Here is an 11,884-nt window from a genome sequence, read left to right as displayed (position 1 = left end):
AGTATCTCTTCAAGAATTTGCCATTGATTGGTCCAACACACAATCCATCTTGATCAACAATCTTGTAAGCACCATTGGAGTAAACTTCTTGAACCACATAAGGGTCATACTAATTTGAAAGGAACTTGTTTCCCATTCGGCGTGAGATGATTATGGGTCTTCTTATTGCAAGAACTAAATCTCCAAGTTGAAAAGAACGCAGACGCACCTTCTTGTTAAAGGACTTTGACATTCTAGCTTCATAACACTTCAATTTTTGTTGTGCTTCCAACCTCTTCTCATCTAAAGCTTCCAATTCTTCAAGGTACAAGTGTGTATTTTCATCGCTAGAAAGGCCTTCTTGGATGGCGATCCTCAGAGATGGAACTTGACATTCTAGTGGTAGCACAACTTCAGTACCATAAACAAGCGAATATGGAGTTGCTCCGGTTGCTGTTCTATGTGTAGTACGATAAGCACATAAAGATTCTCCTAGCCTTTCATGCCAATCTCTCTTAGTTCGACTCACACTCTTCTTAAGCAAATTGCATAAAGTTTTGTTGAAAGCTTCCACAAGACCGTTGACTAGTGCGCTATACATGGATGAGTTGTATTGTTTGAATTTTAATTCCACACATAACTTGTCCATAGCCTTATTAGAGAATTATTTTCCATTATCCGTGATGATGTAACGCGGAGTGCCATGACGAAAAATGATGTGGTTCCTTATGAAGTTCACTACCACTTCTTTCTTGAATTCCTTGAGCGCTACGGCTTCAGCCCATTTGGAGAAGTAGTCAGTTGCAGCTAGTATGTAGAGATGCCCTCCTGAACTTTTAGGAAAAGGACCAACAACATTCAATCACCAAGCATCAAATGGCCAAGAAGCAATTGTTGGATGAAGCGGCTTAAGAGGTTGACGAATGATATTCCCATAGAATTGACACCCTTGGCACTTCCTCGCATACTCCATACAGTCTTTTACCATTGTAGGCCAATAATTGCCCATCCTTTTGATATGGAAGTGTAGTTTAGGCCCTAATTAATGGGCCCCACACACTCCCGAGTGTGCTTCTTCCAACGCCTTCCTTATCTAGACATCTTAACCAAACATCATCAAAAGAGCGGCGATAAAGAGTATCTTTAAAGTAAACAAAGCGAGATGATCTTCTTTTACTTCTGCCTTGTGCTTTGATTCGTCAGGCAGTCTTCCATGTTGAAAGTAGGGTACCAATTCAGGTTTCTTCACATCATAAATTGAAAGAAATTGGTTGACCACCAATTCTGAATCTCCAAACACAATGATATGATCGATATTCATGTCAATTGCCATATCAAGACCTAGTACCAATGCTTGATATTCTGCTACATTATTTGCACAATTCTGCGAGAAGTTGAAAGCGTATGGAAGAACTTCACCTTCAGGAGAAATGAAGACGACACCGGCCCCAACACCATCTTGACGAGCAGCCCCATCAAAGTACATCTTCCAAGGTGAGTTTTGAATGAAAAATACATCCTCATCTGGCAAGTCATCAGAGAACTCCCAATTATTTGGAATGGGATGATATGCTAGAAAATCTGCAAGTGCTTGACCTTTAATTGCCTTTTGAGAGACGTAGCTTATATCAAATTCTTGTATCAAAAGAGCCCATTTCGCCAATCTTCCTGAAAGAACTGGTTTTGACATGATGTACTTGATTGGATCAGCTTTAGAGATAAATCGAATTTGATGAGCTTGTAGATAGTGTTTTATTTTCTTTATTGCAAACATCAATGTCAAACACATCTTCTCAATCGGGGTGTAATTTAACTAGGCCCCATTTAAAGTTCTGCTGATATAGTAAATGCAACTTTCTTTGCCTTCATCATTCTCTTGTGCAAGTAGGACTCCCAATGAACGCTCTTGAGCTGCAGTATTGAGGATTAAAGGACAACTTGGAACCTGCGCTTGCAAAACTGGAGGATTCAGCAAATACTTCTTAATGCACTCAAAAGCATTACTACACGCTTGGTCCCATTGGAAAGGAATGTCCTTTTTCATCAACCTATGAAATGGTTGATAACGACCGGCTAGATTGGATATGAACCTGCGAGTATAAGCCAATTTTCCTTGTAAGCTTCTTAGTTCATGTACGTTTCTTGGCTCTAGCATCTTCAAAAAGGCCTCAAGTTTAGATTGATCTATCTCAATTCCTCGATGTCGCACGATGAAGCCTAAAAACTTTCCAGCTGATACTCCAAAGGCACACTTCAAAGGATTCATCCTTAATTGATATTTCCTCAATCTCTCAAAAACTTTTCTTAGATCTTCGAGATGATCATCCTTTCTCTTAGTTTTCAGGACTAGATCATCAACGTAGCATTCCACATGCTTATGGAGCATGTCGTCAAATATATTTTGCATAGCTCGCTGATAAGTGGCACCCGCATTTTTCAAACCAAACGACATGACTTTATAGCAAAATATACCTTTTGGGGTACGAAATGCAGTCTTTGCTTGATCTTTTTATGACATTGGAATTTGGTTGTATCAAGATGAGCCATCCAAGAATAATTGAATTTCATGGCCAGTTGTAGTGTCAATCATGATTTCGGGAATAGGTGATGGAAAATCATCCTTGGGGCACAGATTATTTAGATCTCCAATATCTACACAAACTCGTATTTGCCCATTCTTCTTCCTTACTGGCACAATATGGGAGACCCAAGTAGGATACTTGACCTCCTCAATAAATTTAGCATCAATGAGTTTGTTAATCTCATTTTCAATCTGTGGAATCAACTCCGGCCGAAAATGTCGTTGAGCTTGCTTTACCACCTTAGCTCCTTGCCTTACAGCCAATTGATGAACAAACAACTTCTGGATCAAGTCCCGGCAATTCTGTATATTTCCATGCGAAGAAGTTTCGAAATTCTAAGAGTAATTTGACGTAATCATTTTCATCATTAGTGGGTAAATTGGCACTAAAAAAGGTGGGGCGAGGATATTCAATTGTTCCAAGATTGACCTCTTTTAGCTCGCCAAGAACCGCCTTGTTTCGTTCTTCAAATGTACGAGGAGCATCTTCGACAACTTCTTCAATCTCCTCATCATCATTTCAAATACTGACATGATTGACAGCTGCATTCTCCATTTCATCATTATTTATTCGTAAATAAGGCTTTGATTACAACCGTATCTTATTTTCTCTTTAGCACATCACCTGTCGATACCACCCACTTAGTGCACCTTTTCATTCGGGATGGAAACTTGCTGCATATGTCCTTCGAATCAATAACATAGTTTTTATTTTCTTTAAATTTCAACTTATTTGAAACTCCAAGCCTTTTGTTCACTGAAGTTATCTGAAATCGCGGATTGACATTTTTTTGGTCTCCAATCCTGTCAAAAACAGATACAGAATTGGGAGGACTACCGAGGCGATTAAAAACTGAAGTTCTCGATGTAGACACTTCATTGTCTTGTTGCTCTTCAATTTCTTCAATGGTGATATGTTGTGCATTTTCCTTGCGAATTTTAAGGCGCAATGGTTGACAAGTATTGTATCCAAGACTAACCTTAGAACCTATAGGCTGGCTTTTCTCTTTCCACACCCTTTGAGGTTTCTTCATACATCCTTCATTTTCATAGTCATCACATGTTTCTTCCTTTGCTAGGAGAAAGGTATTGTTTTGTCCATACCCCGCTTTAGACAATACTTTATAAGTATTTGAATCAAATCCATTCGCTCTTTTAGTCAGCATAATACCATGCTTTATGATGAAAGGTTGTGATGGCTTTGGAGCTTCTTCTGAAGGAAGCTTGCAAACACTAGAAGATGCTAAACTTGTAACTGGGAGAGTTAAATCTTGCAGGCCTTTGATCATCTTTTCTACTTCATGTGCATTCGGCGCTTGTACCCCCTTCCTCAATGCTTCATGAGGCGCACAAACAGGTGGAGAAGATGTGCATGCAGGGATATCAGCTTCCTTTCCATATTATTCTTTGACATATGCTTCTTTACAAGATTCGTTGTCCTTTGTAGACGAGTCATTATAAAACTTTGCATCAGCGAAGTAAGACTCTGTCATTGTAAAAGGTTTAGAATCAGCATCTATCCTTTTCACTTGTCCATTTCGACAATACTTAAAACATTGATGAAGTGCGGACGAAACTACATTATTCTCATGTATCCACGGCGTCCCCAACAACATTTTGTAAGTAGTCCTTGCATCAATCACATGGAATCATGCATTTGACTTCATATCATCCATTGTCATTGCAAGCCTAATCTTGCCTTTAGTCTTTTGACCTCCTTGATTGAAGCCTTGAATTACCAAACGACTCTTGAAAAGATCATCCATAGGTATGCCAAACTCTTTCATGGTCTTTAGAGGTAAGATATTGACAGCAGATCCATCGTCTATCAAGATTCTATTGACCATTTGTTTTAAAATAAAGGCTTAATACATAGCCATGTCCCTGCACTTCTTATTTTTTGCACCGGAGGTCCCTGCACTTCATTACCCCTATTATAAACCCCTACACTACTTAACTCATAAGCCCGTGGTCCCTCCGTTAACAGAAGTTAGCGAGTGTTTTGCACGCTTTAATCTCTGCGAACACTGAACATCTGCATTTGTCCACCTCATTAATTTTTAGCCAACTCATATTGCCACATCAGCCATACCATTTATCTTTGGGTAAAACGGTAAAGTTGAAAATTTTTCACCTTTCTGAAACCTTTGTTGTTCGACCATTTCCCCCAAAAAAACCTAACCCTAAATTGACAGCACCCAATTCAATTCAAAGCAATTAGTCGCCTCCATCAAAATCGAAGGTACCCACATCCACTAATTGACGAGGAACAACAATTTGGCGACCTGAAGATGAAGAAAAAATCGGCTAGGAAAAAAGTGAAACCAATTCCTGCGATTGAAAAACAAAAAGGAGACCAATTTTTTCTTTCTTGTAAGTTGATTTTTCTTTCTTGTTAGGTTTCTGTTCTTACTGAATGAGTTGTCATTGTTTGGAGTTGGGCATTATTTGTTAAAGTGGACATGTTAGGTTCTGATTTTGCTAAATTGCTGCCATGTTAGGGTTCTTATTACCTTCAATTGCTGACATGTCATGGTTCTTAAATGTTATGGTCCCCAATTTTTCTGATATTATGGTTAAATGGTCCCCATGCTTTAGAGTAGATTGGTCAAATGGTCCACATGCCTTCTGATTTTGTGGTGTGCATTTTAAATTGCATATGTAGGGCCAGTTGACAATTATGTTACTGCCATTTGTGTTTAAATGTTCTCATTGCATATGTAGGGTCAGTTGATATTGTGGTTAAATGTTATCATTTGTGTTTTTCTGTGCATTGGACCAACTGTGAACCATTTATTTATAGATTTTGTCTGTATATTTAGGTGGTGACAGGTTGGAGGCCAAGATTGTGCAACTTATTTTATGTTATGGGGGTAGAATAGAATTGAACGAGGGTAAATTGTCTTATGTGGGAGGAGAGGAGGAGATAGGTGATCCCTTATTTAGCTTAGATAAACTATCATACTTCAATATGCTGTCTTATTTGCATTACTTTGAGATAGAAAAAGGGGATATGTATCTGAGGTCCAATTCCATAGAGTTGATTAGGTTTGAAGATGATAGATGTGTTTTGGGGTTTTGGGAAGAACTTATACATAACAAAGAAAAAAAAATTTATGTTTGTGTGGATTATTCTAAGTTCCTAGAGCAGGACAAACAGCCCATTTTAGAGGGGGAGGGGGAGGGGGAACCTAGTGGTAATGTTCTACATTCACAAGTCATAAATGTTGAGGATGACTTGACCTTTGATGATTTATGTATTAGCATTGAAGGCCACAGTGATGATGATGATCTAGAATTGCAGGAGGCTAGGCAAAATGTAATCAACTCTAGACAGGATTTGCAAGGTTTATCAGAACCTAGTATGGAGGAGGGGGGTGATGAGCCTAGTGATGAAGATATTGAGGAACCTATGGTGGATGAGGGTGCTAATAGGGGGGTAGAGGAGCAGAGGGTAGAAGGTGTTATTGATAGTGAAAGGGGGGCAGAGGAGCAGAGGGCAGAGGCTGTTATTGATAGTGAAAGGGGGGCAGAGGAGCAGAGGGCAGAGCCTGTTATTGATAGTGAAAGGGGGGCAGAAGATGTCAATGAGAGTGAACCAAGGGTAGATAGGGATTGTGACTCAACAGACCCTACATATAAGGATGATAGTGTATATTATAGTAGCTCTGATGTTGGCAGCCACTTTAGTGAGAATGAAGATGATTTTGGGGCTGAATCACATAGGGATGAGAGTATAAGAGTACAGTTTGATGCAACCACTGAGATTCCACAATTTGCAGTGGGAATGTTTTTTAGTAACTTAGGGGAGGTTAGATATGCAATAGCTAGATATGCAGTCATGAAAGGGATGTGCATTAGGTATGTCAAAAATGACCTTCAAAGAGTTAGGGCTAAATGCATGGTGGGCTGTCCTTGGGTGATGCAAGTGAGCCCTCACAATGCAGACCAAAACTGGACCATTAAGACCTATGAACCTGAACATAGATGTACTAGAAGCAACAAGGTGAAATTTTGTGACAGTAACTTCTTATCCAAGAGATACAAAACAATGATCACTAACTTACATTACATAAAACTAAAGGACTTCAAATCCATTGTTAGGAGTGAGCTGAAACAGAGTGTGAGTTTGAATGTGTGCAGACATGCAAAGACCAAAATTATAACTGAGTTGATGGGCTTTTATAGGGGGGAGTATGCAAGTCTGAATGACTATGCTGAGGTCATTTGTCATACCAACCCAGGCACAACATGTTTTGTAAAATCCACATCTGAAAATCCTGAGGGGAAACAGGAATTTCATAGGTTTTATGTGTGTTTTTCTGCTTGCAAAAGGGGTTGGCTTGAGGGTTGCAGAAAGGTCATAGGCATAGATGGGTGTTTTTTAAAAGGAATATGTAAGGGGCAGTTACTGATTGCTGTGGGTAGGGATGGAAACAATCAAATGTTTCCAATAGCTTGGGGGGTGGTTCTTGTTGAGAATAAAGACAACTGGAGCTGGTTTCTGAGGATGATCCAGTATGACCTACAACTTGAATATGGAGAAGGCTATGCAGTCATATCAGATATGCAGAAGGTAAATTTGCAGGTTTTTTTATGTGTATGTTTGTTGAAGCTACAGTTTGCAGGTTTCTGGGTTCTGATGTTTGGTTATGTATTCTGATACAGGGCCTTGAGAGTGCTGTAAAAGACATACTTCCCCAGGCAGAACACAGAAGATGTGCCAGGCATGTCTATGCCAACTGGGCCAAGAAATGGAGGGGTGATGAGAGAAAGAAGGCTTTTTGGAGCTGTGCAAAGGCCACTACATTTGCAGATTTGAATGTAAGGTTAACACACCTAGGAACCTTGGGGAACAACATAGTCAATGATGCCTTAAGCTATGAAATAGAGACCTGGAGCAAGGTGTACTTCGACACATCAATTAAATGTGATGTGGTTGATAATAATCTGGCAGAGACTTTCAACGGTTGGATTTTGGAGCCTAGGTGTAAGTCTGTGATCACAATGCTTGAGGATATTAGGGTGAAGGTGATGAATAGATTGTGGAATAAGAGAGATTCCACAAGGGGATGGATTACAGATGTGTCCCCTAGAGCCCTAGAAGTTGTTGAGAAAAACAAGCAATTATCATATGACTGGGAGGTGGAGTTTAATGGGGATTATGGTTATGAGATTGCTTGGCGTCAAGACAGAAGGAACAAGCACACAGTGGACATTAATAGGAGGGTCTGCACTTGCAGAGAATGGGACTTGACTGGGATCCCTTGCAGGCATGGTGTGTGTGCCATATATGCTAAGGGTCACAAGCCAGAGGAATATGTCCATCACTTGTACAACAAGGAGACTTACTTGAAGGCTTATGGTCATACAATCCAGCCAGTTCCTGGAAAGGACCATTGGGTTAGGAGTGAGAAGGGACCAATAGAGCCTCCACCATTCAAGAAATTGCCTGGTAGACCTAAAAAAACAGGAGGAAAGAGCCATTTGAAGTGAAGAAGAAAGCAAAGCTCTCACTCCATGGGAGGGTCATGAGCTGTGGAATCTGCAAGGGCATTGGGCATAATTATAGAAGTTGCCCTAATAAAACTGCCAACAGCCAGGTAAACTTTTTATTGCATCTACAGTTTGTAATGTTTCCTCAACTATTTGCTAACAACTTATATCTCCTTTTTTCAGTACAAACCAAGGAAGAACAAGAAGCAGCAGACTGAACCAACTCCTGCAGCAGCTCCTACCAGTACTACAAGAAAGAGAAAAAGGAAACAAACTGAGGTTAGTTGCAATGGTTTGTTTCTGTGTTGGTTGTTTCTGTGTTGGTTGTTTCTGTGTTGTTGGAGGATTTAAATAGACTCAATTATAGTTGGACCATATTTAATTGTCATTGCTTTTGGTTGCAGGGAGATGCCTCCACCACTGCTGCTGCACGTGCAAGGCTAAGGCCTAGGATAAGGCAAACTCAATGAATTGGGCAGCATATTTTATGTCAAGTGGGGACAGTTTGATATTGGGCAGTGTCTCAATTTTTGGATTTTGTAGTTTTTGTATAGGGCAGTGTTTTATATGCTGATAACTTTGAAATGTGTTGATAACATTTGCATAGGGCCCTTGGGAAAGTATTGATTATCCTTTCAAAATTAACTTTTTGTATAGAAAGGTACTAAACAATGTAACTACATTACCCTTTCAGTAAATGGCAACTTTTGTGATATACTTGTACATTTCATTTTCAAGATGCAAAATGTTTGATTTACAGGTCATTTTGAAGGCATTCTATATGTCTTATTTACAGGTCATTTTTCAACCTCATTTTGGGACCACTTGTTTTTAAATCTTCAATTATTGCAGATTATTTATTTTAAAAAGTCTTCAAGCTCTTTACAGGTCATTTTGCAAGGTCCTTTTGCAAGTCAACTTGTGTGCAAATTATAGGTCATTTTCATGCACATTTGTTTCAATTTGTAGGTCATTTTTCATGCATATTACTTGCAATATGTAGGTCCAACTGGACAAACTCTATAACACACAAAGATACACAAACTCTATAACACACAAAGATACACAAACTCCTAAAGCAAACAAACATACAAGATTACCAAATGAAAGGGGAATAAACATATTACTAGTTCCAATTAAGAGGCCAATCTTATAAGATTGGCAAACATCAATATTCTAAACAAGATATTGTTCCAAACAAAAGCAAACTACCAACAAAAGAAGAGTAGCAACAAACAACATTCAAACTGCCTAAACAAGTTGCTCTCCTACCTAAACAAGAACTCCTAACGAAATAATGCATAAACAACAGCCCCAGCAGTGACTACCCCACATCCACAAATTCCATACTTCATCATTTTGGCAGTCTTCTTGGCCTTTGCATGATGGAGCTGAACTTCCTCAATCCTCTCCTTCAATGTGTCCACTTCCATCATTTCAAGCCCCATTTCTTCCTTCAGTATCTGGTTTTCATTTTTGTACATGTCAACAGTCTCCTTCAGGGCTGCAACCTCCCCATTCAGAGAGTTATTCTCTAAGATCCTAGCTGCCAATAGTGCTCTAACTTCACCAGCTTGAAGAAGAGCTGCATCACGTTCATTCTTCAGATGAGTCACCTCCATCTTCATGTTAGTGACCATCATAAGTGCATATCCATCCAAATCTTTGTCAACCCATGCAAAGAAGTTACAATTTGGATTCTGCAATGCAATTGCAGATAAGTCAGTTATTTAACAGCCTACGTTTCAGGTAATCAAACACAATTTCTTTGAAATAATAGAAACACCCAAATGCAGCCAATCTCAAAACCCTAATTTAACAAACATCAAGTAATAAAACCCTAATTTAACAATTACCCAAAAATTACTCAAACATGTCACATTCCTAAGGTCATTAACAACAAATGGTTTAATTCATGAAAACCCTAATTGAAAACTTACATTTCTCCCAGCACAAGTATAGAACCTTCGACCTGGATTCTTTTCAGTAGTGGAGACCTTAACTCGCGCCGGACTTCCACAGTCACAATGAACAACACCATCACCACCTTCCATCACGTTGTTAAGAAGTTCTTGCAAAGGTGTAGGAGGCTCTGTTGAAGAATGGCTAGGGAATGGAGGAGAGCTCAACTTGGAATGAAGGAGAAGAGGAGACTCGATGAAAATGCTTTCTGCCATGTCATTATGCCAAACTGGACACCCATTGGACGTGTAAATAGATGGATGGAAATTCTAACGGCGTCAACACTCGCTGGGCCAGAGGGACCACGGGCTTATGAGTTAAGTAGTGTAGGGGTTTATAATAGGGGTAATGAAGTGCAGGGACCTCCGGTGCAAAAAATAAGAAGTGCAGGGACATGGCTATGTATTAAGCCTAAAATAAATCCTTGAACAAATAGTTGACAGTTATGAGGCTTAGAACCAAGAAATAAGTCCTCGTCAGTAAAGCATATCTTGGCCGTACAAAGATTAAAAGCGAGTTCTTTACACTTTGATTTTGCCTCTTCTTCTATGTCATCGTGATCTTCTTCCTCAACATGGTAGCATGGAAAAACTGCATGGACTTGTAGCAATTTCTTTGGCAGAAACTCTTTGAGAGATATGGGCACTCTTGGCTTTTGTGTGACGTCGTCTTAACTCTTTCTCAAAATCATATTTTCCTTCACTACTTTTGAAGAGGTTGATCTTTTAACAGTTTTGGTCTTTATCATCTTTGACCTGATTGGAGCCGCTTTAGGAAATTGTGCCTTCTTCTTTCTTCCTTTCCGATGAGTAACAAGAGTCCATACTTCATCAGAATTGTTTTCAATCTCCCTGTCTTAAATGTTGATGCCCCCAGCAATGTGTGAGTCGTCACTTAATACTTGTAGAGAGTGAGATGCATATTCACTAGGGGAAGAATGTATCCATGCTTCTACTGCTTCAAAATCTCCAAACTTTAAAGCCACAACGTAGGAACTCTCGTTCATAATTGTGGTTACATTAGATGTTGAAGTATCTTCATCAAAGATTACATCACCCCTTTCATGTAGTCGCATAATTTTATCTTTTAAGACAAAACACTTTTGGAGTGGATGACTAATTAGTCGATGATACTTGCAATAGTTTGGGTCATTCACTTTGTCAGCCTCTTCGGGACGCTTAATTTCCAGAAATTGGATGAGATTAGCCTCAAGCAAGTCATCCAACATTTTAGAAACGTCAGAGTCACTGAAAGGGTAAACGTTTTCTTCTCGCTCCTTTAAAGTACTCTTCTTTACTTCTTGACGGTTGAAGGCAGAAGGCTTTCCTTCTTGTTTCTTTTCATACTTGGTGAATTTGAAGGGTGGTGTAGTTACAACCATGGAATGTTTCCCTTCAACCTTTGTTGATGTTTTGCCAACTTTACGAGCCTCTTGTCTTTCTTTTCCCTTTTGGGGATCTTCTATCATTGGACCTGTTAGTAATATGTGCCCTAGGGCCATTTTGTATTTATACTTGTATAAACAAATTCCATTGGCATTGATATATATGTTTTATTTGAACTAAGTGCCTCATCAACTAAGTGTTTATTTATTGCATATTGTCCTTATCACATTGTGATAGAATCTATTCTTAAGGTGTTGAGAATATGAGTGACTGATTCTATTATACAAGTGATCTAAATAACCGTTCACGATCGATGGGGTCCTACGAATAAGGGCATCTCATTATCCCAGAAAGAACGTTACCTCTGTTTATTCTCCTTAGTAAAGAGTTACTAATTATAGAAAGCAGTGAGTCTCATACTACTTGATGGGGATAAGAATATGGACATTCAAAGGGTTTGAGTGAGTCGAACAAGTGACGC

General features: G+C 39.2%; 3 protein-coding genes across 3 annotated transcripts; 1 reads left to right on the top strand and 2 right to left on the bottom strand.

Moving 5' to 3' along the window:
* Nucleotides 1–1,081: 1,081 nt before the first annotated feature.
* LOC126668166 (uncharacterized) lies at nucleotides 1,082–1,768 on the bottom strand. The gene has a single exon (XM_050361379.1). It carries the CDS (start codon nucleotides 1,766–1,768, stop codon nucleotides 1,082–1,084), a length of 687 nt encoding a protein of 228 aa, XP_050217336.1.
* A 2,659-nt stretch (nucleotides 1,769–4,427) lies between these two features.
* Nucleotides 4,428–8,771, top strand: LOC126682258 (uncharacterized). Its single transcript, XM_050377867.2, has 5 exons — nucleotides 4,428–4,933; nucleotides 5,383–7,136; nucleotides 7,229–8,163; nucleotides 8,240–8,335; nucleotides 8,461–8,771. The coding sequence occupies exons 1-3, from the start codon at nucleotides 4,852–4,854 to the stop codon at nucleotides 8,054–8,056; spliced, it is 2,664 nt and encodes an 887-aa protein (XP_050233824.1). The 5' UTR covers nucleotides 4,428–4,851; the 3' UTR covers nucleotides 8,057–8,163; nucleotides 8,240–8,335; nucleotides 8,461–8,771.
* Nucleotides 8,772–9,160: 389 nt separating this feature from the next.
* On the bottom strand, nucleotides 9,161–10,429 carry LOC126665257 (uncharacterized). The gene is made up of 2 exons (XM_050357996.2): nucleotides 9,997–10,429; nucleotides 9,161–9,756 (listed from the first exon to the last, which is right to left on the bottom strand). Exons 1-2 carry the CDS (start codon nucleotides 10,231–10,233, stop codon nucleotides 9,343–9,345), a joined length of 651 nt encoding a protein of 216 aa, XP_050213953.1. The 5' UTR covers nucleotides 10,234–10,429; the 3' UTR covers nucleotides 9,161–9,342.
* Between the last annotated feature and the right edge of the window lie 1,455 nt (nucleotides 10,430–11,884).

Source organism: Mercurialis annua, linkage group LG1-X, assembly GCF_937616625.2.
Source record: "Mercurialis annua linkage group LG1-X, ddMerAnnu1.2, whole genome shotgun sequence".
Classification (NCBI taxonomy): Eukaryota; Viridiplantae; Streptophyta; class Magnoliopsida; order Malpighiales; family Euphorbiaceae; genus Mercurialis; species Mercurialis annua.
Note: the sequence above shows the minus strand (reverse complement) of the source record. Positions and strands in the feature narration are given on the sequence as shown.